Source organism: Eucyclogobius newberryi, unplaced genomic scaffold (assembly GCF_026437365.1).
Source record: "Eucyclogobius newberryi isolate DKJ021-1_F unplaced genomic scaffold, fEucNew1.0.hap1 SCAF_15, whole genome shotgun sequence".
Lineage (NCBI taxonomy): Eukaryota > Metazoa > Chordata > Actinopteri > Gobiiformes > Gobiidae > Eucyclogobius > Eucyclogobius newberryi.
This window is the reverse complement of record NW_027315779.1, coordinates 36,722,718-36,750,163: the sequence shown is the minus strand read 5'-3', so window position 1 is coordinate 36,750,163 and position 27,446 is coordinate 36,722,718. Positions and strand designations below refer to the sequence as shown.

General features: G+C 47.2%; 1 protein-coding gene across 2 annotated transcripts in view; it reads right to left on the bottom strand.

The window, feature by feature from the left end:
* Window positions 1–24,728, bottom strand: part of gria4b (glutamate receptor, ionotropic, AMPA 4b) — a 518,469-nt gene extending 493,741 nt beyond the window's left edge. Inside the window, exons 1-2 of one of the 2 annotated variants that reach the window (XM_072447036.1) lie at window positions 24,487–24,728; window positions 378–536 (exon numbers count right to left, since the gene is read on the bottom strand). In XM_072447036.1, the coding sequence (XP_072303137.1) occupies window positions 378–536; window positions 24,487–24,580 (253 nt within the window). In that variant the 5' untranslated portion in view covers window positions 24,581–24,728. The remainder of the gene's footprint in view (window positions 1–377; window positions 537–24,486) is intronic. The other variant, XM_072447035.1, reaches the window with a different exon arrangement.
* Window positions 24,729–27,446: the final 2,718 nt, after the last annotated feature.

The following is a 27,446-nucleotide window of genomic DNA, read 5'->3' as shown; positions in this document are numbered from 1 at the left end:
GGAATACTCGCTCGTTCATGACAAACACTTCCACACGAGGCAGTTCACAAACAGCACCACAGGAATCAAAATGAACCACACAATCAGCGATAAACTCCATTTCCCATGATTCAAAGCTGTGAGCCAGTTATGCTGATATTGGCATCCCTGACAAATTGATGAGAAATATTTGGATTCAAGTAATACTTTTAACCTTGTCAAAAGTCCTCAAATTGTGCCAAAAACAATGACAAGATAGTGTTGTTTTGTTTGTTTGTTTGTTTGTTTGTTTGTTTGTTTGGCATGCTTTAGATCTTAGTGCTCGTATCTGTGAAGGCTGCCAACATTATTGGAGGTCACTGCGTGTAGATGTTCACACACACTGAGCCCAGACTTACAGGCATTGGTGACTGCAAAGCTGTTTGCCGTCTCAATGTTGTCCACGTGCGGCACCAGGTTGAACGGAGCCTCGGATGCGTTGGGGCTCGTGTTGTGCAGGAAGATGGCCAGTCTGAAGGCCGTGTACTCCTGGTCTGTGTTCCGGATAAATAACCCGCCTGGAACAGAAATACATGTTATTAAACAGTTATTTTGACTTTCTTTTTTAGTCAAAAAACTTACATTATAACATGACCATGTGTTTCTCTGATTGGTTCATCCAAATGTCAATCATGGCCAGCGGAAATCGTGGAGACAGGACACAGTTTCAGAATAGACTGTGTGTAGTCTTGGCTGGTCGAGCAAGCTTTTTGGATAGAATTTTGATGATTATTGATGTTATAACTTTGTTTTTGTCTTTTCTTTATCATTTTCTTCACTAAACGCCACTTGACTGATGCAAAACTGATACATATTTACTGTTGAACTTCAGCACCAGGGACAGCTCCGTTCATTATGCATTCTCACAGCTGAGTGGGATCTACAATTAAAGGAATAATGGAGGATTTTTTGCCGATTTGAGAACTCAAGAGGAAGTGCGCATGACCCCCCCACACACACACACCCCCCACACACACTCCCCCCCTCCCACCCTCACCACGTGCAGACGCACACAACAGCCTCGCTGCTACACGTGCGTTTGTTTATTAGCACGACGGATCGCATATTCTCTCGTCTCGTCTCTCTCTCGTAGATTTCTGTCTCTTCTGAGTTCGAACTGTCTTTCTCTGTCTTAATTTTGTCCTGTCACTGAGGGAACTATATTATAATAGATCCATGCGCTAAACACACACCGGCATATCAACCACACATGCGTAGCCAGGGAATCGTGCTGCTCTCCTGGGGACGAGCGGACGAGGCTGCAGGTGAGCAGTAGGTGCGTCCTTTGATTGACATGTGAATGAACTACTCGGCTGTCCACACCACCAGGAAATGAGACTCAGAGTTAGCGCCAAAAAATCCTCCATTATTTCTTTATGGAATCTTCTGAGATGTTCTTCATCGAAATTATCGAGAATAAACTGTAAGACACTAAGTAGTCAACAGAGATGCACCGTATCGGACCAGAAGGTTTTGATGAGGTCAGCTTTTTAGTAGAAAATAAAGTAAAACCACCATCACCACCACCACCAGTGAGAAGGGAAAACATCTAAGGAGAAGCAGAAGCTGATCTACTCCAGATCTGAAGTGAGAGTGTGGAGAATGCTTTGTGCAGTGGTCACTCGCCATCATCAATATGAAAAATATAATGGATGGAAATAAAGTACTTACTATAACTGCCCATATTAATACTGTTAATACTACAACGATATTTACTACTGCTTCTACTCCCAAGCCGATATGAGGACCATTTGAGCACACAGCCTTGGGGACATGTTTTTGTACAACAATGATACGTTGTGTGACTGTCCCATATGTAATTTAGGCCACTCCTCGGGGATCAAGGCCCAGTAAATGTCACGGTCCTGCTTCCTTAGGTTCTGGGGGACTACGGGGGACTGGGGGCTGTACTCTGGGGAGCGACCAGTGCATATGACATTAAATGAAATGCCAGTGCGCCCTCTCCAGCGCGACTTCTTCTAGACAAAGCAGGAATATTTATGCAGTAAATAACAGAGCGGAGATAATACAGCCGACAAGGACCATGTAGTAGTAATATGTGAGGGTCCATATTTAAGGTAGCATGACATATTACATTAACAATGCTTTTTGTAGATATTAAAATGCTTTTTTACAAACAACTTCTGGAGATCATACACTCCTTTCCATCTTCCTTCCTCACATACTTCTCTACTTAAATGCTTTCTTATTAACTTCCTTGATCGCTTACTTGCTTCTTTCCTTCCATCCTTACTTCATTCCTTTCTTTGTATTTCCTTAATTTATTTCTTCTGTCCTTTATTCAGAATTTACAAATAAACTAAAATATCAAAAATGAAAAATGAGCAGTGCAATGAATGGTTATTGGTTTGAATAATTGTAAAAGTTGCAGGTGTTAAGTGTTCATGAGTCCAACAGCAGAGGGAAAGAAACTGTTCTTGTGACGGGAGGTTCTGGTCCAGATGGACTGTAGCCTCCTGCCTGAAGGGAGTGGCCTCCTGCCTGAGGGGAGTGGCCTCCTGCCTGAGGGGAGTGGCCTCCTGCCTGAGGGGAGTGGCCTCCTGCCTGAGGGGAGTGGCCTCCTGCCTGAGGGGAGTGGCTCCATAGTCCAAGTCCAGGGTGAGAAGGGTCGGCTGTGATCCGACCTGTTCGTCCCAGAGTCCTGGAGACCTACAGGTCCTGCAGAGATGGAAGTCCACGGCCGATCACCTTCTCAGCAGAGGGCGCTGTAGTCTCTGTTTGTCCCTGGCTGTGGCTCCAGCGTACCACACGGTGATGGAGGAGGTGATGGAGGAGGTGAGGATGGACTCAATGATGGCCGTGTAGAACTGCTCCATCATCTCCATCATCAGCTTGTCTTTCTTCAGCTGCTGCAGGAAGTACATCCTCTGCTGGAGCTTCTTCATGAGGAGCTGATGGTCTGACACATGATGTATGAATGGATAAAACAAGGTGGACCGAAAACCAGGGCATCTGTCTGCGGCTCCATCTTGGTTGTAAAGTCAATCTTCACAATATATTAAAATATGTTGTAACTGTAAATAAGTCACAATTACAATTTTTGTTGGTTAAATCAATGTTTAAGTATCCTGGTATACAAATGTATATGGAACATGTTACAAAATCTGTATTACCTTACTGTAATTGATCATGCTTTTAATATTTTACCTTCTGTATTTTAATAGAAACACACATTTACTTTTTGGAGCTTTTGGCCATTATTACTTTGTTAGAGTTGCTATGTACATAGCTAGAGTTGTAAACAGCTTCATTCACACTCGTTTCATAAGCCTGTTTGTTATTTGTGACATAAAGGTCGAGACCCAGAGGTCGCCTCTGCTGTGTTCAAGTCCATAAATCATCCCCAGACACATTTCTGCCTCAATTCACATTCAGTACAACTGGGTGCTTGCTTACGTCAGGGAAAGCTAGCTTGTCTTTATTTCCCCATGGTCGTTCTCTCTGTACATGGAGTTATAACACAAATCCTGAGGAGGAATTGCCTCGTAAGTAAATCACGAGATGCCAGAGCAAAGTCAATGAAAGTGAAGGCCAGTAACAACAATGCAAACTTAGTTCATTTCTATTGTGGTTACAAATGAGTTGATACATTTGTATTTTGTGAGAACATTCTAAAAATCTTAGTCTGTAATGGTCAGAAGGGGAGTGTGTTTATGTTCACAGGAGATATTCCATTTATAATTCACCATAATTCAAGTGTCTAAAAGGAACAGACTGAGCGTGTGTTTGGACATGGGCCACTTTGAGGTGCTTTTGCACAGTGGCCCTCGCAGATGGATGACAGGGGCCTATGGGAGATTATGAAAGACATATCCAAACATATGATCCACAAAGGTTGAACTTTAGAATGCCCCAAATAAATTGTCTGTTTGCTGTAACCCGAGCCGACATCTTTCAAGTGGGTCGGTAGGCAAATTCTTATTTTTTTTACTTTGATGGCAAAAAAATCCAAATGTTGCCAGGGGTCAGGCTTCAACAGTCCAGGGGTCAGGCTTCAACAGTCCAGGGGTCAGAGGCTTCAACAGTCCAGGGGTCAGGCTTCAACAGTCCAGGGGTCAGGCTTCAACAGTCCAGGGGTCAGGCTTCAGCAGTCCAGGGGTCAGGCTTCAACAGTCCAGGGGTCAGAGGCTTCAATAGTCCAGGGGTCAGAGGCTTCAATAGTCCAGGGGTCAGAGGCTTCATCAGTCCAGGGGTCAGAGGCTTCAACAGTCCAGGGGTCAGGCTTCAACAGTCCAGGGGTCAGGCTTCAACAGTCCAGGGGTCAGGCTTCAACAGTCCAGGGGTCAGGCTTCAACAGTCCAGGGGTCAGAGGCTTCAACAGTCCAGGGGTCAGAGGCTTCAACAGTCCAGGGGTCAGAGGCTTCAACAGTCCAGGGGTCAAGATTCAACAGTCCAGGGGTCAGTGGCTTCAACAGTCCAGGGGTCAGGCTTCAACAGTCCAGGGGTCAGGCTTCAACAGTCCAGGGGTCAGAGGCTTAAACAGTCCAGGGGTCAGAGGCTTCAACAGTCCAGGGGTCAGGCTTCAACAGTCCAGGGGTCAGAGGCTTCAACAGTCCAGGGGTCAGAGGGTTCAACAGTCCAGGGGTCAGAGGCTTCAATAGTCCAGGGGTCAGAGGCTTCAACAGTCCAGGGGTCAGAGGCTTCAACAGTCCAGGGGTCAGAGGCTTCAACAGTCCAGGGGTCAGGCTTCAACAGTCCAGGGATCAGAGGCTTCAACAGTCCAGGGGTCAGAGGGTTCAATAGTCCAGGGGTCAGAGGCTTCAACAGTCCAGGGGTCAGAGGCTTCAACAGTCCAGGGGACAGAGGCTTCAATAGTCCAGGGGTCAGAGGCTTCAACAGTCCAGGGGTCAGAGGCTTCAATAGTCCAGGGGTCAGAGGCTTCAATAGTCCAGGGGTCAGAGGCTTCAATAGTCCAGGGGTCAGAGGCTTCAATAGTCCAGGGGTCAGGCTTATGCACATTCTGTTTTGTCACAAACGCATGTGGAGGACTGAATATGAAGACGCACATGTGTTGCGCAATGCGTTATCAGTCCTTTGGGATGAAAGATTGGTTCACCAGCGTTATAAAAATATTTGACTCGGTGGTTTAGGAAAGACCGGTCGGTGAGTCGGCGAAATAATTGAAAAATAAAATATTTTATATTTTACTGATACTTTTTTTCAGTCGGCTAGTTTCTAACCGGGTCGGTCGGGTTACGGCAAACAGACATATTATTTTGCTCAGCCTTATCGTTATTTATTTGGGAATGTCTAAACAAACATCCCATATTAATCACACGGTATTTTCAACTGGCACATCATGACGTTTAATGAAACATGTGAAATGAACTGATGAACACAGATACTGCATGTTGTAAATCGTTAGAAAGTGATGCATTCTTCTGGCTTAGATTCTGTTCACTTTAAGATTTGTATTTCACCTTTTCCAAATGAAAAGTAATATCTACATTTGGACAAACTTGAAGCAACGTTCCTGTTTGTTGCGTTTGTTGCGAAAACAGTTTGATCTCAGTCCGGTGATGATTCATGGAGGATTTAAGAGTTTGACCTCTGACACAACAATCCAGGGAAAATTCAAACGTGTGATTTGTGAGGCTCAGAGAAGATGAGCTTGTAAACAGGATGAATGAAAGAAGTGAATGATGTTATAAAACATAAAAACGTAAAACATAAAATACAAAATATAAGAAATAAAAGCTTTATAAAGCCTACGCTGTTTTTGAAGCAATTACTGGATCGATAAAAGAAAATTACAAACACCTTTGTTCTCATAAACTGAAATGTATTAAGAAAAACAAGTGTAATTTCACCAACATGTGCTTCAGTTTATGTCATTACAACTTCAGAGATGATCTACTGAGATAAACATTTAATCTATTGTTAAATATTGTTAAATAGGTATTTGGAACTGAAAAATATTGTATTTGACTTTATAACAAAATAAACTTCTCAAGATCTAAAAAACCTTTTAAATGTAATAACTAACATTTCCACGTCTGTGTAATTATCTGTAATTATCTGTAGTTCTCTGTAGTTCTCTGTAGTTCTCTGAGGTTCTCTGAGGTTCTCTGTAGTTCTCTGTAGTTCTCTGTAGGTCTCTGTAGGTCTCTGTAGTTCTCTGTAGTTCTCTGAGGTTCTCTGTAGTTCTCTGAGGTTCTCTGAGGTTCTCTGTAGTTCTCTGTAGTTCTCTGAGGTTCTCTATGGTTCTCTGTAGTTCTCTGTAGTTCTCTGTAGTCATCTGTAGTTCTCTGTAGGTCTCTGTAGGTCTCTGTAGTTCTCTGAGGTTCTCTGAGGTTCTCTGTAGTTCTCTGTAGTTCTCTGTAGTTCTCTATGGTTCTCTGTAGTTCTCTGTAGGTCTCTGTAGTTCTCTGTAGTTCTCTGTGGTTCTCTGTGGTTCTCTGTAGGTCTCTGTGGTTCTCTGTGGTTCTCTGTGGTTCTCTGTAGTTCTCTGTAGTTCTCTGTAGTTCTCTGTGGTTCTCTGTAGTTCTCTGTAGTTCTCTGTAGGTCTCTGTAGGTCTCTGTAGGTCTCTGTGGTGCTCTGTAGTTCTCTGTGGTTCTCTGTGGTTCTCTGTAGTTCTCTGTAGTTCTCTGTGGTTCTCTGTGGTTCTCTGTAGTTCTCTGTGGTTCTCTGTAGGTCTCTGTAGGTCTCTGTGGTTCTCTGTAGTTCTCTGAGGTTCTCTGAGGTTCTCTGTAGTTCTCTGTAGGTCTCTGTAGTTCTCTGTAGTTCTCTGTAGGTCTCTGTAGTTCTCTGTAGTTCTCTGAGGTTCTCTGAGGTTCTCTGTAGTTCTCTGTAGTTCTCTATGGTTCTCTGTAGTTCTCTGTAGGTCTCTGTAGTTCTCTGTAGTTATCTGTGGTTCTCTGTGGTTCTCTGTAGGTCTCTGTAGGTCTCTGTGGTTCTCTGTGGTTCTCTGTGGTTCTCTGTAGTTCTCTGTAGTTCTCTGTAGTTCTCTGTGGTTCTCTGTAGTTCTCTGTAGTTCTCTGTGGTTCTCTGTAGTTCTCTGTAGTTCTCTGTAGGTCTCTGTAGGTCTCTGTGGTGCTCTGTAGTTCTCTGTGGTTCTCTGTGGTTCTCTGTGGTTCTCTGTAGTTCTCTGTAGTTCTCTGTGGTTCTCTGTGGTTCTCTGTAGTTCTCTGTGGTTCTCTGTAGTTCTCTGTAGGTCTCTGTAGGTCTCTGTGGTTCTCTGTGGTTCTCTGTAGTTCTCTGTGGTTCTCTGTAGTTCTCTGTAGTTCTCTGTAGTTCTCTGTAGTTCTCTGTAGTTCTCTGTAGTCATCTGTAGTTCTCTGTAGTTCTCTGTAGTTCTCTGTAGTTCTCTGTAGTTCTCTGTAGTTCTCTGTGGTTCTCTGTGGTTCTCTGTAGTTCTCTGTTCACCTGAACTGACTCACCACTAAATACAAACAGACGTGGAGCGTTTAAGGAGGTTAAGTTTCGCCTCTGGCCTTCAGTGTTCCATCAAACTAAACTCTTTTGTCAAATGTTGACGCTCAAGCCGAGTCGTGGGCCGAACATTATAGACAAAATAAAACAATACAAAATATAAGAAATAAATAGCTTTTTTACAGCCGAGTAATAGTTGTGGAGACTGTTGCACAAATGTGCAGCAGGTGAAAGACTGAGTCCATGTTCAGCAGCAGCAGCAGCAGGAACATGGACTTTTGATGTGATTTATGATGTTCATATCACAAACTCAATATGAGATATTTTCATAGTTTAAGCTGATCTCAGTGACAAAATGATTCATGTAGTGACTCAAATTCACATTAGTGTGTCACAGTCACATTAGTGTGTTCACAGTCACATTAGTGTGTCACAGTCACATTAGTGTGTCACAGTCACATTAGTGTGTTCACAGTCACATTAGTGTGTCACAGTCACATTAGTGTGTCAGTCACATTAGTGTGTTCACAGTCACATTAGTGTGTTCACAGTCACATTAGTGTGTCACAGTCACATTAGTGTGTTCACAGTCACATTAGTGTGTCACAGTCACATTAGTGTGTTCACAGTCACATTAGTGTGTCACAGTCACATTAGTGTGTTCACAGTCACATTAGTGTGTCACAGTCACATTAGTGTGTTCACAGTCACATTAGTGTGTCACAGTCACATTAGTGTGTTCACAGTCACATTAGTGTGTTCACAGTCACATTAGTGTGTCACAGTCACATTAGTGTGTCACAGTCACATTAGTGTGTCACAGTCACATTAGTGTGTCACAGTCACATTTGTGTGTCAGTCACATTTGTGTGTCACAGTCACATTAGTGTGTCACGGTCACATTAGTGTGTCACAGTCACATTTGTGTGTTCACAGTCACATTAGTGTGGACACAGTCACATTAGTGTGTTCACAGTCACATTAGTGTGTTTACAGTCACATTAGTGTGTCACAGTCACATTAGTGTGTTCACAGTCACATTAGTGTGCCACAGTCACATTAGTGTGTCACAGTCACATTTGTGTGTCACAGTCACATTAGTGTGTCACAGTCACATTAGTGTGTCACAGTCACATTAGTGTGTCACAGTCACATTAGTGTGTTCACAGTCACATTAGTGTGTCACAGTCACATTAGTGTGTTCACAGTCACATTAGTGTCGTTACTACTCAGCACTTCTCCCTCTGCAGTACACAAGGCAGTGCAGAGCCACGCGGGGGAGGGGCGGCCACCAGCGGCATTGTGGGAAGTGTAGTTTTAGCGATAAAAACGGTTACGGATGTAACTATAGTTCTATGAATCGATTGAAAATTAATAAATATAAATTCGAAATGTTTGGCGGGCCCGAATAAATTGTCTGGCGGGCTGGATGTGGCCCGCAGGCCTTGTGTTTGACACATGTGATATAGCTCCAAAGAGTGACACCAAAGCCCAAGGGGAAGATAAAAGTCCTAAACTGCCGTGTTGTCCTCTGTCAGCAAGACGGGCGGAGATGATGACTCAGCAGGAGCACTGGGGGCATGTAGGGGGCGCTCTGGAGCAGGAAGGAGTAGGATTCTTCTCCTATCCTCTCTTTTGCCACTCCCCCTCTCGTCTCTTCCACTCTCTTCTCTTTTGTATTCCTTTCCCTTCTCTCGTCTTCCCTTTTCTCTTCCTCTCTTTTCTCCCCCCGCTCTCTCAGACTGCCACGTTGCATTGTCCCCTCTGCGCTGACATCCCTCTCTCTTTCTCCTGGGCTCAGTGCATGGGGACTATTATGGGACGGCCCGAATTAGGCCTGTATTAATGGCAGTGTTAAATTACGATGTGTCAGAGTTTCTCAGCTCTGTGCAGATGACGCTGCTGTGTAGCTTTAGCAATATACACTTACAATGTATTATCTATGCAAAAAGATTTTGAAAATGTATCTAATTACAATATCTATGTTAAGCATTGAAATTTGATTTGCTATAAGTGGTTAAGATGCTATACCCAAAGTTCATATTCTTAACCCTCAAGGAGCATTAACATTTAATGGGAGTGTCAACAGAGCCGCTGCTCCTGAAACTGCTGAGCTATTTGACTGACGAATGTACATGTTTTACAAGTAGACCCTGGACCACAGAGAACATAACATAATAGTGCACATAACTTTACTTCATTACATCTGCCTTGATGATGCATCAGGCCGGGGGATACAGTGTGATACGATCCATACAGGTGAGTGAGGCGGGAGATACAGTGTGATACGATCCACACAGGTGAGTGAGGCGGGAGATACAGTGTGATACGATCCACACAGGTGAGTGAGGCGGGAGATACAGTGTGATACGATCCACACAGGTGAGTGAGGCGGGGGATACAGTGTGATACGATCCACACAGGTGAGTGAGGCGGGAGATCCACACAGGTGAGTGAGGCGGGAGATACAGTGTGATACGATCCATACAGGTGAGTGAGGCGGGAGATACAGTGTGATACGATCCACACAGGTGAGTGAGGCGGGAGATACAGTGTGATACGATCCACACAGGTGAGTGAGGCGGGAGATACAGTGTGATACGATCCACAGAGGTGAGTGAGGCGGGGGATACAGTGTGATACGATCCACACAGGTGAGTGAGGCGGGAGATCCACACAGGTGAGTGAGGCGGGAGAAACAGTGTGATACGATCCACACAGGTGAGTGAGGCGGGGGATACAGTGTGATACGATCCACACAGGTGAGTGAGGCGGGAGATCCACACAGGTGAGTGAGGCGGGAGATACAGTGTGATACGATCCATACAGGTGAGTGAGGCGGGAGATACAGTGTGATACGATCCACACAGGTGAGTGAGGCGGGAGATACAGTGTGATACGATCCACACAGGTGAGTGAGGCGGGAGATACAGTGTGATACGATCCACAGAGGTGAGTGAGGCGGGGGATACAGTGTGATACGATCCACACAGGTGAGTGAGGCGGGAGATCCACACAGGTGAGTGAGGCGGGAGAAACAGTGTGATACGATCCACACAGGTGAGTGAGGCGGGAGATACAGTGTGATACGATCCACACAGGTGAGTGAGGCGGAGATCCACACAGGTGAGTGAGGCGGGGGATACAGTGTGATACGATCCACACAGGTGAGTGAGGCGGGAGATCCACACAGGTGAGTGAGGCGGGAGATACAGTGTGATACGATCCATACAGGTGAGTGAGGCGGGAGATACAGTGTGATACGATCCACACAGGTGAGTGAGGCGGGAGATACAGTGTGATACGATCCATACAGGTGAGTGAGGCGGGAGATACGATCCACAGAGAGAGAGAGAGAGAGAGAGAGAGAGAGAGAGAGAGAGAGAGAGAGAGAGAGGAGGAGAGAGAGAGAGAGAGAGAGAGAGAGAGAGAGAGAGAGAGAGAGGAGAGAGAGAGAGAGAGAGAGAGAGAGAGAGAGAGAGAGAGAGAGAGAGAGAGAGAGAGAGAGAGAGAGAGAGAGAGAGAGAGAGAGAGAGAGAGAGGAGAGAGAGAGAGAAGAGAGAGAGAGAGAGAGAGGAGAGAGAGAGGGTCAGCTGCAGCCCAGAGGGGACAGGCTGGTTTGTGGTCTGGTTTGTGGTCTGGGTTCAATCCTGATTTCTATCTTATTTTAGCCCTAATTTTGTCATGGTTTAGCCCTGGTGAAGCTCTGTTTAGTCCTTGATTATTCTATTATCCTGGTCACTATAGGAATGTACCGAGATCTCAAGCTGCTAGAGCAAAATTATCTTTGCCTTTAGTCTGCAACAATTATCAGGTTTCAATGCAATGAAACGAATGCTTTTACTGAAAATAATGCAGAAGAAATATGTTATTGTATAATAACACATCTGGATTATTCTGGATATTCCTATTTTAGACCTGCTTTAGTCCTAGTTTAGCCCTAGTTTAGTCCTAGCTTAGTCCTGCTTTAGTCCTGCTTTAGTCCTGCTTTAGTCCTGCTTTAGACCTGCTTTAGTCCTGCTTTAGTCCTGCTTTAGTCCTGCTTTAGACCTGCTTTAGACCTGCTTTAGTCCTGCTTTAGTCCTGCTTTAGTCCTAGCTTAGTCCTAGTTTTAGTCCTGCTTTAGTCCTGCTTTAGTCCTGCTTTAGTCCTGCTTTTGTCCTGCTTTTGTCCTGCTTTTGTCCTGCTTTTGTCCTGCTTTTGTCCTGCTTTTGTCCTGCTTTAGTCCTGCTTTAGTCCTGCTTTAGTCCTGCTTTAGTCCTGCTTTAGTCCTGCTTTAGTCCTGCTTTAGTCCTGCTTTAGACCTGCTTTAGACCTGCTTTAGTCCTGCTTTTGTCCTGCTTTTGTCCAGCTTTAGTCCTGCTTTAGAACTGCTTTAGTCCTGCTTTAGACCTGCTTTAGTCCTGCTTTAGTCCTGCTTTAGTCCTGCTTTAGACCTGCTTTAGACCTGCTTTAGTCCCGCTTTAGACCCGCTTTAGTCCTGCTTTAGACCTGCTTTAGACCTGCTTTAGTCCTGCTTTAGACCTGCTTTTGTCCTGCTTTTGTCCTGCTTTTGTCCTGCTTTAGTCCTGCTTTAGTCCTGCTTTAGTCCTGCTTTAGTCCTGCTTTAGTCCTGCTTTAGTCCTGCTTTAGACCTGCTTTAGTCCTGCTTTAGTCCTGCTTTAGTCCTGCTTTAGAACTGCTTTAGTCCTGCTTTAGACCTGCTTTAGTCCTGCTTTAGTCCTGCTTTAGTCCTGCTTTAGACCTGCTTTAGACCTGCTTTAGTCCCGCTTTAGTCCCGCTTTAGACCTGCTTTAGACCTGCTTTAGTCCTGCTTTAGACCTGCTTTAGACCTGCTTTAGTCCTGCTTTAGTCCTGCTTTAGTCCTGCTTTAGTCCTGCTTTAGACCTGCTTTAGACCTGCTTTAGACCTGCTTTAGTCCCGCTTTAGACCTGCTTTAGTCCTGCTTTAGACCTGCTTTAGACCTGCTTTAGTCCTGCTTTAGACCTGCTTTAGACCTGCTTTAGTCCTGCTTTAGACCTGCTTTAGTCCTGCTTTAGTCCTGCTTTAGTCCTAGCTTAGTCCTAGTTTTAGTCCTGCTTTAGTCCTGCTTTTGTCCTGCTTTTGTCCTGCTTTTGTCCTGCTTTTGTCCTGCTTTAGTCCTGCTTTAGTCCTGCTTTAGTCCTGCTTTAGTCCTGCTTTAGACCTGCTTTAGTCCTGCTTTAGTCCTGCTTTTGTCCTGCTTTAGTCCTGCTTTAGAACTGCTTTAGTCCTGCTTTAGACCTGCTTTAGTCCTGCTTTAGTCCTGCTTTTGTCCTGCTTTAGTCCTGCTTTAGAACTGCTTTAGTCCTGCTTTAGACCTGCTTTAGTCCTGCTTTAGTCCTGCTTTAGTCCTGCTTTAGACCTGCTTTAGTCCTGCTTTAGACCTACTTTAGTCCCGCTTTAGACCCGCTTTAGTCCTGTTTTAGTCTTGCTTTAGTCCTGCTTTAGACCTGCTTTAGTCCTGCTTTAGTCCTGCTTTAGTCCTGCTTTGATGGGGCAGGACAGATGAGCCGGGGGGGCGGGGTACATGTGGAGCAGACTGAATGGTGGGCGGGGCTAATCAATGAGGTCTACAGGAAGTACCACTAACAAGTTAATAGACACTACATGGGATCAATGCTGGCCCCCGGCTCTTGTCCACACTGAGAGAGGGACAGAGGGGCCCCCGGGCATGAGCCGCCAAAGACCCGGGACAGAGGGGCCGCCAAAGACCCGGGACAGAGGGGCCATCAGGCACGAGCCGCCAAAGACCCGGGACAGAGGGGCCGCCAAAGACCCGGGACAGAGGGGCCGCCAAAGACCCGGGACAGAGGGGCCGTCAGGCACGAGCTGCCAAAGACCTGGGACAGAGGGGCCGTCGGGCATGAGCCGCCAAAGACCCGGGACAGAGGGGCCGTCGGGCACGAGCCGCCAAAGACCTGGGACAGAGGGGCCGTCGGGCATGAGCCGCCAAAGACCCGGGACAGAGGGGCCGTCGGGCACGAGCCGCCAAAGACCCGGGACCTGGACAACAACTTTCGATTTGAATCCTGTCTTGTTTTTGCCTGAGTTTGTCCTGAGTCCTTTCTTCACCAATCACCACGGTGGTGCTTAGCCACGCCTTCGCCACGCCTTAGCCACGCCTTAACGCAAATGTACTAAAAGTACTAGTTTGTAAAGAAAAGTTTAAAATGATGTTGAAAAGTAGAAGAGAGCGAAAGTAGCGTTCCAAGACATGACGCCATCCACACGTTTAGAATGTACATATGTACATATGTATATAGGTACATATATAATGTACATATGTATATATGTACATTATATATGTACATATTTACATATGTACATATATAATGTACATATTTCTGATCCTTGCAACATTAACTCGAAAACATAAATCTAATCTGATATAATGATCATTTCTGAACAGAGGTGGCTAAAATACTCAAGTAAAAGTACAATTACGTAAAATTAAAATTAAAAAAATTAAAATGACTAAATGTAAAAGTACAGCAAAAATACAAACATACAGTTGGACGATGTTGTCAGTTGAATAATGAGCTTTTTAATATTTATACATCATTTGACTCAATCAAGTAGAGCTAGAGATGCTGATGTGACCCTGATGTGGAGGAGTTCTCACATGTGCTGCGCCGTCACCACGGGAACAAGCTCCTCCTCTCTCATCACGTGCCATGTTCACGCTCTTGGTCTAATTGGCTTATATTACTTCCACTGGATCATGTGTGAGATAAAACATTTAGAAGTAATATCTTTCTTTTTTAAGTCTGTATAATGTAAGGAGTGATCCACGTACATCTGTGAAGCGCGTGTGAATGTGCTGCATGTCCGCTCTTCTCTTATTTCATAAACTGTCATGTCCATTAAAGCCTTTGGGCCTTCGTATGACTGTATTTGTGCTGTTTTTGTTCTTTAAACGTGCTTCAGCACCTGTAGACGGGCCTCTCATGTTCCACATGTATTTACAGTATCTATATGTTTTGGCACCATTTATCACACAGTGTTTGAGAGAAACATTTCAGCTCATGATTCTGTTTTCTCTCTTCCAGGTCTCAGCCTGCAGTTGTACTGATCGTCTGATTGGCTTTTAGATGGACGCCGTCTTCCCATATTTTGGACAGGGCATTTTAAAATGTGGACGGGCATTTTTGAGTGCAGGGACGGCCACGGCGAACACTCATGTCTCCTGAACGTGAAAGACACTCATGTCTCATGTCTCCTGAACGTGAAAGACACTCATGTCTCTCATGTCTCCTGGACGTGAAAGACACTCATGTCTCTCATGTCTCCTGGACGTGAAAGACACTCATGTCTCTCATGTCTCCTGAACGTGAAAGACACTCATGTCTCTCATGTCTCCTGAACGTTAAAGACACTCATGTCTCTCATGTCTCCTGAACGTTAAAGACACTCATGTCTCCTGAACGTAAAAGACACTCATGTCTCCTGAACGTGAAAGACACTCATGTCTCCTGAACGTTAAAGACACTCATGTCTCCTGAACGTAAAAGACACTCATGTCTCCTGAACGTGAAAGACACTCATGTCTCCTGAACGTGAAAGACACTCATGTCTCCTGAACGTAAAAGACACTCATGTCTCCTGAACGTGAAAGACACTCATGTCTCCTGAACGTGAAAGACACTCATGTCTCCTGAACGTTAAAGACACTCATGTCTCCTGAACGTAAAAGACACTCATGTCTCCTGAACGTGAAAGACACTCATGTCTCCTGAACGTGAAAGACACTCATGTCTCCTGAACGGGAAGGACACTCATGTCCCTGAACGTGAAAGACACTCACGTGTTCTGTCTGTATTCCTGACTTGGTGGACACTTGTAGTATTCTGTAAAGATGTCCACACGAGCAGAAGGCACGGGTGAGAGTTCTCGTGCACATGCAGAGCGTCCCGCAGCAAGGCGTCCCACAGCAAGGCGTCCCGCAGCAAGGCGTCCCGCAGCGGAGCGTCCCGCAGCAAGGCGTCCCGCAGCAAGGCGTCCCGCAACAAGGCGTCCCGCAGCGGAGCGTCCCGCAGCGGAGCGTCCCGCAGCTGGACGTCTCTGGGGAGGTGTTCTGAGGCCGTGTTATTATAACCAAGAAATTAAACAAAGTAATGACCAGTATAATTTGTATTAAAGCTTATAAATCAGAACTTTCAAGGGGAATTCTATATAAATATAAATGTATTAACAATTTGGATCAACACTACAACTACAAATTATGTAAAAAAAAAAAGAATAATGGCAAAGTTAAAGTAATTTTGCTTTGACTGAAAAATAATGGGAAAATACATCATTTACGTCCCAATGGAGGACACGAAATCACATGTTTGGGAAAAAATCAGTTGTAAAACAAATCTCAAAGTTCCCATTATTCACAAGAAAATGTTCCCTGCAGCGGCCGATCATCATTATCTGCTCTGGAACATTTCTCCAGAACATTCCTCCAGAACATTCCTCCAGAACATTCCTCTGGAATATTTCTCTAGAACATTCCTCTAGAACATTCCTCTGGAAAATTCCTCTGGAACATTCCTCTGGAACATTCCTCTAGAACATTCCTCCAGAACATTCCTCTAGAACATTCCTCTGGAACATTTCTCCAGAACATTCCTCCGGAATATTCCTCTGGAAAATTCCTCTAGAACATTCCTCTGGAACATTCCTCTAGAACATTCCTCTGGAACATTCTTCTAGAACATTTCTCCAGAACATTACTCTGGAACATTTCTCTGGAACATTCCTCCGGAACATTCCTCTAGAACATTCCTCTGGAACATTTCTCTAGAACATTCCTCCAGAACATTTCTCTAGAACATTCCTCCGGAACATTCCTCTAGAACATTCCTCTGGAATATTTCTCTGGAACATTCCTCTAGAACATTCCTCTAGAACATTCCTCTAGAAAATTCCTCTAGAACATTCCTCTAGAACATTCCTCTGGAAATTCCTCTGGGACATTCCTCTAGAACATTCCTCCAGAACATTCCTCTAGAAAATTCCTCTGGAACATTTCTCCAGAACATTCCTCTGGAACATTCCTCTGGAACATTCCTCTAGAACATTTCTCCAGAACATTCCTTTGGAACATTCCTCTAGAACATTTCTCCAGAACATTCCTCTGGAACATTCCTCTAGAACATTCATACGCCGGACTACATGTTACAACTACATGTTACAACTCCTTGTGTGCCTGATGTCTCTCTCTCTCTCTGTGTCTCATTCTGTGTTTTATTAAAACAATTTAAAATGGAAAGAACAAATGTCATTTCACTGCATATTTGACATTCTGAGTTAAACTGTTGAATTTGAGGCCTTGAATATCATGCAATGTATATATATATATATATATATATATATATATATATATATATATATATATATATATATTTAAAAGGGAAAATGTTCCTTTAAAATGTTTCAACTCTGAAAAACAGTAAAAAGGAAAACTACAAAATGCAATGAATAAAATTCACAATTGAAAAAATTCAAGCCTGAATGTGAATAAATATGAAACGTCTTTTGTCAGTCCTTGTGATGGTTTATTCTTTTGTTAAAGTCTCAACTCTCTTTAAATAAAACATAGTATTTTCAAAGGAGGAGGAGCTCTATTGCTAAAGTTACTTATGAGTATAAGTTGAAATGGAAGAACAAATAGGATCAAATATAGCTGCATGTTTACACTATCATGGATTTTTAAAATAAATATTACTATTTTTAAACGTGAAATGTGAATTTAGGGACTTGAGTACATGTTTTTAAGATGGTACTTTTGAAAGGGGAGGTTGTGTGGACGATAAAGGATGATCTTATCTTAATGTAGAAAACAACAACAACAACAACATTTTTCTGCATTGTCTACAAACCTCAAAATGCATGTTTTTCTTTAGCTGCCTTACTAAAATGAATGGAATAGAAGGTTCATCTCGTACATCATAGTTCAGTCCCAGGACGTGTCCACAACGACTCTAAACACGTCCTAGAAGGGTCCATAGGTTCTTTAGATTGAGCTCCAAACACAGTTGGTCTGAGCTCTGCAGGACGCCCAGCGACTCCTGCTGCTCTGAAATATGGAGCTGGAGCAGCGCTTTAGTGCAGCAGCTGCTCATTTTGTCACGCCATAAAAAACTTTTCCTCTTGGTTTTATTTCAGGATGAGGGCTTCGTTTAGAGGGATCCAGCACCCGCCCGAGAGCAGCAGAGGGAGAACACCCAGCACCCGCCCGAGAGCAGCAGAGGGAGAACACCCAGCACCCGCCCGAGAGCAGCAGAGGGAGAACACACAGCACCCGCCCGAGAGCAGCAGAGGGAGAACACACAGCACCCGCCCGAGAGCAGCAGAGGGAGAACACACAGCACCCGCCCGAGAGCAGCAGAGGGAGAACACACAGCACCCGCCCGAGAGCAGCAGAGGGAGAACACACAGCACCCGCCCGAGAGCAGCAGAGGGAGAACACCCAGCACCCGCCCGAGAGCAGCAGAGGGAGAACACCCAGCACCCGCCCGAGAGCAGCAGAGGGAGAACACCCAGCACCCGCCCGAGAGCAGCAGAGGGAGAACACACAGCACCCGCCCGAGAGCAGCAGAGGGAGAACACCCAGCACCCGCCCGAGAGCAGCAGAGGGAGAACACCCAGCACCCGCCCGAGAGCAGCAGAGGGAGAACACCCAGCACCCGCACGAGAGCAGCAGAGGGAGAACACCCAGCACCCGCCCGAGAGCAGCAGAGGGAGAACACCCAGCACCCGCCCGAGAGCAGCAGAGGGAGAACACCCAGCACCCGCCCGAGAGCAGCAGAGGGAGAACACCCAGCACCCGCCCGAGAGCAGCAGAGGGAGAACACACAGCACCCGCCCGAGAGCAGCAGAGGGAGAACACCCAGCACCCGCACGAGAGCAGCAGAGGGAGAACACCCAGCACCCGCCCGAGAGCAGCAGAGGGAGAACACCCAGCACCCGCACGAGAGCAGCAGAGGGAGAACACCCAGCACCCGCACGAGAGCAGCAGAGGGAGAACACCCAGCACCCGCCCGAGAGCAGCAGAGGGAGAACACCCAGCACCCGCCCGAGAGCAGCAGAGGGAGAACACACAGCACCCGCCCGAGAGCAGCAGAGGGAGAACACACAGCACCCGCCCGAGAGCAGCAGAGGGAGAACACACAGCACCCGCCCGAGAGCAGCAGAGGGAGAACACCCAGCACCCGCCCGAGAGCAGCAGAGGGAGAACACACAGCACCCGCCCGAGAGCAGCAGAGGGAGAACACCCAGCACCCGCCCGAGAGCAGCAGAGGGAGAACACACAGCACCCGCCCGAGAGCAGCAGAGGGAGAACACCCAGCACCCGCCCGAGAGCAGCAGAGGGAGAACACACAGCACCCGCCCGAGAGCAGCAGAGGGAGAACACCCAGCACCCGCACGAGAGCAGCAGAGGGAGAACACTCAGCACCCGCCCGAGAGCAGCAGAGGGAGAACACCCAGCACCCGCACGAGAGCAGCAGAGGGAGAACACCCAGCACCCGCACGAGAGCAGCAGAGGGAGAACACCCAGCACCCGCCCGAGAGCAGCAGAGGGAGAACACCCAGCACCCGCCCGAGAGCAGCAGAGGGAGAACACCCAGCACCCGCCCGAGAGCAGCAGAGGGAGAACACCCAGCACCCGCCCGAGAGCAGCAGAGGGAGAACACCCAGCACCCGCCCGAGAGCAGCAGAGGGAGAACACCCAGCACCCGCACGAGAGCAGCAGAGGGAGAACACCCAGCACCCGCACGAGAGCAGCAGAGGGAGAACACCCAGCACCCGCCCGAGAGCAGCAGAGGGAGAACACCCAGCACCCGCACGAGAGCAGCAGAGGGAGAACACCCAGCACCCGCACGAGAGCAGCAGAGGGAGAACACCCAGCACCCGCCCGAGAGCAGCAGAGGGAGAACACCCAGCACCCGCCCGAGAGCAGCAGAGGGAGAACACCCAGCACCCGCCCGAGAGCAGCAGAGGGAGAACACCCAGCACCCGCCCGAGAGCAGCAGAGGGAGAACACCCAGCACCCGCCCGAGAGCAGCAGAGGGAGAACACCCAGCACCCGCACGAGAGCAGCAGAGGGAGAACACCCAGCACCCGCCCGAGAGCAGCAGAGGGAGAACACCCAGCACCCGCCCGAGAGCAGCAGAGGGAGAACACCCAGCACCCGCACGAGAGCAGCAGAGGAAGAACACCCAGCACCCGCCCGAGAGCAGCAGAGGGTTATTCTGTGTATCGTCCATGAGGCTGTTTTTTGTACAAGGTTAAGCACTGGTTTAGATCTGGTTTAGTCCTGGTTTAGTCCTGGTTTAGTCCTGGTTTAGACCTGGTTTGGACCTGGTTTAGATCTGGTTTAGACCTGGTTTAGTCCTGGTTTAGACCTGGTTTAGACCTGGTTTGGACCTGGTTTGGTCCTGGTTTAGTCCTGGTTTAGATCTGGTTTAGACCTGGTTTAGTCCTGGTTTAGACCTGGTTTAGACCTGGTTTGGACCTGGTTTGGTCCTGGTTTAGTCCTGGTTTAGACCTGGTTTAGACCTGGTTTAGATCTGGTTTAGTCCTAGTTTAGACCTGGTTTAGTCCTGGTTTGGACCTGGTTTAGATCTGGTTTAGTCCTGGTTTAGACCTGGTTTAGATCTGGTTTAGTCTTGGTTTAGACCTGATTTAGATCTGGTTTAGTCCTGGTTTAGTCCTGGTTTAGTCCTGGTTTAGTCCTGGTTTAGACCTGGTTTGGACCTGGTTTAGATCTGGTTTAGACCTGGTTTAGACCTGGTTTAGACCTGGTTTGGACCTGGTTTAGATCTGGTTTAGACCTGGTTTAGATCTGGTTTAGACCTGGTTTAGACCTGGTTTAGTCCTGGTTTAGACCTGGTTTGGACCTGGTTTAGATCTGGTTTAGACCTGGTTTAGACCTGGTTTAGATCTGGTTTAGACCTGGTTTAGTCCTGGTTTAGTCCTGGTTTAGACCTGGTTTAGACCTGGTTTAGTCCTGGTTTAGTCCTGGTTTAGTCCTGGTTTAGTCCTGGTTTAGACCTGGTTTAGACTTGGTTTAGACCTGATTTAGATCTGGTTTAGTCCTGGTTTAGTCCTGGTTTAGACCTGGTTTAGATCTGGTTTAGATCTGGTTTAGTCCTAGTTTGGACCTGGTTTAGTCCTGGTTTAGACCTGGTTTAGATCTGGTTTAGTCCTGGTTTAGACCTGGTTTAGATCTGGTTTAGTCCTGGTTTAGACCTGGTTTAGTCCTGGTTTAGTCCAGGTTTAGTCCTGGTTTAGACCTGGTTTAGACCTGGTTTAGATCTGGTTTAGACCTGGTTTAGACCTGGTTTAGATCTGGTTTAGTCCTGGTTTAGTCCTGGTTTAGTCCAGGTTTAGTCCTGGTTTAGACCTGGTTTAGATCTGGTTTAGACCTGGTTTAGACCTGGTTTAGATCTGGTTTAGATCTGGTTTAGACCTGGTTTAGACCTGGTTTAGACCTGCTTTAGACCTGGTTTTGACCTGGTTTAGACCTGGTTTAGTCCCGGTTTAGTCCCAGTTTAGTCCCGGTTTAAACCTGGTTCAGTCCTGGTTTAGACCTGATTTAGATCTGGTTTAGTCCTGGTTTAGTCCTGGTTTAGACTTGGCTTAGACCTGGTTTAGTCCTGGTTTAGACCTGGTTTAGACCTGGTTTAGTCCTGGTTTAGTCCTGGTTTAGTCCTGGTTTGGACCTGGTTTAGATCTGGTTTAGACCTGGTTTAGACCTGGTTTAGATCTGGTTTAGACCTGGTTTAGATCTGGTTTAGACCTGGTTTAGACCTGGTTTAGTCCCGGTTTAGTCCCAGTTTAGTCCCAGTTTTGTCCCGGTTTAGACCTGTTTTAGACCTGATTTAGACCTGGTTTGGACCTGGTTTAGTCCTGGTTTAGACCTGGTTCAGTCCTGGTTTAGATCTGGTTTAGATCTGGTTTAGTCCTGGTTTAGTCCTGGTTTAGACTTGGCTTAGACCTGGTTTAATCCTGGTTTAGTCCCGGTTTAGTCCTGGTTTAATCCTGGTTTAGACCCGGTTTGGACCTGGTTTAGTGCTGGTTTAGTCCTGGTTTGGACCTGGGTTAGTCTTTGTTTAGTCCTGCTTTTGTCCTGGTAAAAGGAGAATCAATGTGAATCCGCCGATACAGTCTGACACATAAGTGTGTGAATGAAGAGAGGGACCTGCATGAGCGCTCAGCTGCAGCAGAGAGACACCTGCTTTAGTCCTGCTTTAGTCCTGCTTTAGACCTGCTTTAGACCTGCTTTAGACCTGCTTTAGTCCTGCTTTAGTCCTGCTTTAGACCTGCTTTAGACCTGCTTCAGTCCTGCTTCAGTCCTGCTTCAGTCCTGCTTCAGTCCTGCTTCAGTCCTGCTTCAGTCCTGCTTCAGTCCTGCTTAAGTCCTGCTTTAGTCCTGTTTTAGTCTTGCTTTAGTCCTGCTTTAGACCTGCTTTAGTCCTGCTTTAGACCTTTTTTAGTCCTGTTTTAGTCCTGCTTCAGTCCTGCTTAAGTCCTGCTTAAGTCCTGCTTTAGACCTGCTTCAGTCCTGCTTAAGTCCTGCTTTAGACCTGCTTTAGTCCTGCTTTAGTCCTGCTTTAGTCCTGCTTTAGTCCTGCTTTAGTCCTGCTTTAGACCTGCTTTAGTCCTGCTTTAGTCCTGCTTTAGACCTGCTTTAGTCCTGCTTTAGACCTGCTTTAGTCCTGCTTTAGTCCTGGTTTAAACCTGGTTTAGACCATTTGAGTGCACTAGATTTGACTGAATATCAGCAAAAAGTAACTAGAACATCTTGAGCGTGTGAGGTCCATGTTTGAACTCGAGCTTCTGGTTCAGATCCATGAGTGTGAACAATGAGCGCCATCTGCATCAAAATCACCACAATCACTATTACTATCAAAAAGAAGAGGCTTTTACAGCGTGAGTCGTCCTGGACAGACCAGAGCTGCACAGTGTCGTCCTGGACAGGCCAGAGCTGCACAGTGTCGTCCTGGACAGGCCAGAGCTGCACAGTGTCGTCCTGGACAGACCAGAGCTGCACAGTGTCGTCCTGGACAGGCCAGAGCTGCACAGTGTCGTCCTGGACAGGCCAGAGCTGCACAGTGTCGTCCTGGACAGACCAGAGCTGCACAGTGTCGTCCTGGACAGACCAGAGCTGCACAGTGTCGTCCTGGACAGACCAGAGCTGCACAGTGTCGTCCTGGACAGGCCAGAGCTGCACAGTGTCGTCCTGGACAGGCCAGAGCTGCACAGTGTCGTCCTGGACAGGCCAGAGCTGCACAGTGTCGTCCTGGACAGGCCAGAGCTGCACAGTGTCGTCCTGGACAGGCCAGAGCTGCACAGTGTCGTCCTGGACAGACCAGAGCTGCACAGTGTCGTCCTGGACAGACCAGAGCTGCACAGTGTCGTCCTGGACAGGCCAGAGCTGCACAGTGTCGTCCTGGACAGGCCAGAGCTGCACAGTGTCGTCCTGGACAGACCAGAGCTGCACAGTGTCGTCCTGGACAGGCCAGAGCTGCACAGTGTCGTCCTGGACAGGCCAGAGCTGCACAGTGTCGTCCTGGACAGACCAGAGCTGCACAGTGTCGTCCTGGACAGGCCAGAGCTGCACAGTGTCGTCCTGGACAGGCCAGAGCTGCACAGTGTCGTCCTGGACAGGCCAGAGCTGCACAGTGTCGTCCTGGACAGACCAGAGCTGCACAGTGTCGTCCTGGACAGACCAGAGCTGCACAGTGTCGTCCTGGACAGACCAGAGCTGCACAGTGTCGTCCTGGACAGACCAGAGCTGCACAGTGTCGTCCTGGACAGACCAGAGCTGCACAGTGTCGTCCTGGACAGACCAGAGCTGCACAGTGTCGTCCTGGACAGGCCAGAGCTGCACAGTGTCGTCCTGGACAGACCAGAGCTGTGGCCATCGATTTCCGGTGATGACGATGGAGGTCATGGTTTGCCCTTCTTTTTTTTCATCCTCACAAACCACGATTCCCGGCACCAAAACCCTTCCCGCGCCTCCGAGCGCGACTTACCGACGCGCGTAACGGGTTTGGTGTCCATCCAGCCGTGGGACAACGTGACGAGGCAGGGGGGGACGCGGGGGGCTCCAGGGGGGCTCCAGGACCTGTCCGCACGCGCTGCACTGGGGCGACACTTTGGTGCAGTGGCTAAATTGCGCTTAATGTGCCGTGTTTGTCTGTTTGTCTGTTGTTCTGTTGTTCTGTTGTTCTGTTGTTCTGTTGTTCTGTTGTTCTGGTTCTGGCGCGCGCTCAGATCCAGAGCAAATCAAAGCCATGCTCTTGTTTATAGTGTGGTGGTCATTTGTCACGTCTGCGACAGGGTTTAGGTTCATCCAGTGGTCGACTGGTCAGAGGTTTATGGAAGCGATCATTTTGATTGAAAATAGAGACTTGTTTTTTAAATGATCAACCAAAGAAAGGCTGAGATATTGTGACTTGAGGCTTCTAAATACAGAATAATGACATGTAAAATGTATAAGTCATTGTCTTTCTTACAAAGGCTCTTTCTGCTTTAGAGCCTCTATCGTCCAATTATGGTTATTCATACATTTTTATTTGTTTACTTATTTGTGCAGTCAATTCTTCTTTTTTATTATCATTATTATTATTATTAGTGAGTCAAACTATTATATTTGCAGACTGAGACTTTTCAAACCCATCTTAACCAGATAAAGATTGAAATAAGATGGCTGAAGGCGTCTAGTTATATTTTTATTACATTTTGATTTCATATTTGTCACTGTCTTCGTTTTAAATTTATGTGTTTGAGAGTATGTAGTTATAGTCCAACAACTATAATCAAAATACGACTAGGATTATTCGACTGAAGTCAGTTATAATTCACAGAATCAGCAGTAAAAGTCATTCCTCCTTCATGTGGATGAAACACAATGCGTAAAAAGCGACGTGAAGCGAGACATTGACTGGACTCGTCCCCTAACGCGAGAGGAGCGAGAGTTTGAGGAGATCTGGAGGAACAGAACATCCCGAGTGTGAATCTAAAGGTGGGAAAAGCCACGGGAAAAGGATGAGACTCACCGATCTGAACGCTGCTCGGGAACGCGCCCCGCGCCAGAGCCCAAACGCAACAGCAGAACGTCACCACGAACCAGTCTCCGCACGGAATCCTCATCTTTACAAACTGGAGAGCGGCATGGAGGGTTTAAACACGGAGACCCCGCAGCAAGCGCATCCCAGGGACGCGTCAAGAGGAAAAAATGGGAAAGAAATGAGTTGGTTAATTAAGATCCATGTCGGTTAGTCCTCCCGCACTGCGCAGTCAAAGTGTCCGGTTTTGCGCACGGTGAGCCCGGTCAGAGGAGCTCCAGCAGCAGCGGCGGCGGCAGCAGCAGCAGCAGCAGCAGCACAGCGGTGATGGAGGAGGCAGAGGTGGGGAGAGGAGGGGAGAGGAGGGGGAGAGAGGAGGGGGAGAGGAGGGGGAGAGAGGAGGGGGAGAGGAGGGGAGAGAGGAGGGGGAGAGAGGAGGGGGAGAAAGAAAGAGGAGGGGGAGAGGAGGGGAGAGGGGAGGGGGAGAGGAGAGGAGAGAGAGAGGAGAGAGAGGAGGGGGAGAGGAGGGGAGAGGGGAGGAGGAGAGGAGAGAGAGAGGAGAGAGAGGAGGGGGAGAGGAGGGGGAGAGGAGGGGAGAGAGGAGGGGGAGAGAGGAGGGGGAGAAAGAAAGAGGAGGGGGAGAGGAGGGGAGAGGGGAGGGGGAGAGGAGAGGAGAGAGAGAGGAGAGAGAGGAGGGGGAGAGGAGGGGGAGAAGAGGGGAGAGGGGAGGAGGAGAGAGAGAGTGCAGGCAGGGGGAGGGGGGGGACTCAGAGAGAGAGAGCGAAAGCAGTGGAGGAGAGCGCAGCAGCAGCGCCGTGCAGCGGGGGAGGAGAGAGAACAAGGGGGTCACACCAGGACTGACAGGGACGGACAGGGACTGACAGGGACTGTAGGGGACTGATGAGGCTGTGAACTGGGAAGGTCACCGTTCACTGGACATGGCACATCCCGTGTTCAAGAGAAGGTCCAGCAGATGAAGGCGAGTTAAGTCATTGAATGGAAGAAAGACATGACGCTCCAATGTATTTGAAGTATTTACAAGTACAGTTATATTTATACTTTGTCCCTTCAAACGGCACAAACATGCACTGTGGTTCATCTCCCTCCAGATGTCGGTCAGTTCTATGTTTGTCATTCATTTACAGAACTCCCGGCCCATTCAAGTCCCACCTCTCAAGTTTGACAAATCCAATGTAGGTTTGATGTGAACGTTCCATTCGTCGCCACAGTTTCAGGTTTCCTCAGAGTGGTTTACAATTAGGTCCATAATATCAGCAAAAAAGGGTGATATCCCTCATCACATATCCACGTTCAAGAGAGCAAAAAACAAACCTTTCCATTAATAGTTCATTTAACAGGTACATATTTGCCCTCTTTGTCCTTACATTCTTGTTTCAAGATGGCGTTTCCCCCCCTGCTGGACCCCCTGCTGGACCCCCTGCTGGACCCCCTGCTGGACCCCCTGCTGGACCCCCTGCAGTTCACCTACAGAGCCACAGGTCTGTGGACGACGACATCAACCTGGCTCTCCACTTCACCTGCAGCACCTGGACTCCCCGGGAACCTACACCAGGATCCTGTTTGTGGACTTCAGCTCTGCATCAACACCACCTCCTGCTCTGCTCCAGGACAAGCTCTGCCAGCTCAACCTGCCTGACTCCACACAGGGGGAGCACCGACTCCACCTGCAGGGGGAGCACTGACTCCACCTGCAGGTGGAGTGCAACAACTCCACAATGCACCGACTCCCAGTGGATCCCTATGTCATTAGAAGTGCCCAGTGGATCCCTAAGTCATTAGAAGTGCCTAGTGGATCCCTATGTCATTAGAAGTGCTGAGTGGATCCCTATGTCATTAGAAGTGCTGAGTGGATCCCTATGTCATTAGAAGTGCCTAGTGGATCCCTATGTCATTAGAAGTGCCTATGTCATTCGAAATGCCTAGTGGATCCCTATGTCATTAGAAGTGCCCAGTGGATCCCTAAGTCATTAGAATTGCCCAGTGGATCCCTATGTCATTAGAAGTGCCCAGTGGATCCCTAAGTCATTAGAATTGTCCAGTGGATCCCTATGTCATTAGAAGTGCCTAGTGGATCCCTATGTCATTAGAAGTGTTGAGTGGATCCCTATGTCATTAGAAGTGCCTAGTGGATCCCTATGTCATTAGAAGTGCTGAGTGGATCCCTATGTCATTAGAAGTGCTGAGTGGATCCCTATGTCATTAGAAGTGCCTAGTGGATCCCTATGCCATTAGAAGTGCCTATGTCATTAGAAATGCCTAGTGGATCCCTATGTCATTAGAAGTGCCTAGTGGATCCCTATGTCGTTAGAAGTGCCTATGTCATTAGAAGTGCCTAGTGGATCCCTATGTCATTAGAAGTGCTGAGTGGATCCCTATGTCATTAGAAGTGCCTATGTCATTAGAAGTGCCTAGTGGATCCCTATGTCATTAGAAGTGCCTATGTCATTAGAAGTGCCTAGTGGATCCCTATGTCATTAGAAGTGCTGAGTGGATCCCTATGTCATTAGAAGTGCCTATGTCATTAGAAGTGCCTAGTGGATCCCTATGTCATTAGAAGTGCTGAGTGGATCCCTATGTCATTAGAAGTGCCTAGTGGATCTCACAAACACTGTCTCTGTCTGGGAGTCGTTCTGAAGTGCTGAGAGTAAGATCCTGCTTCAAACAGCGCTGTTGTTTTTTGTAGGTTTTTTTCTGCTTCAAAGATTTTATGCAATAAATAATGAACAAAAAAAAGTTGGAAGGGAGAGAATTATAATATTATAACAGAAACATTTAAAACATTTAATATGAAACAGAACATTGTTACAGAATCTGAACAAATTGCTAGGTGAGTTACACAAAATCAATGGACAATGCACTATTCTATATACATACATAATAATGTGCAAAAACACAGGTAAATGGTCAAAAAAGTCACAATCTCAGAATCA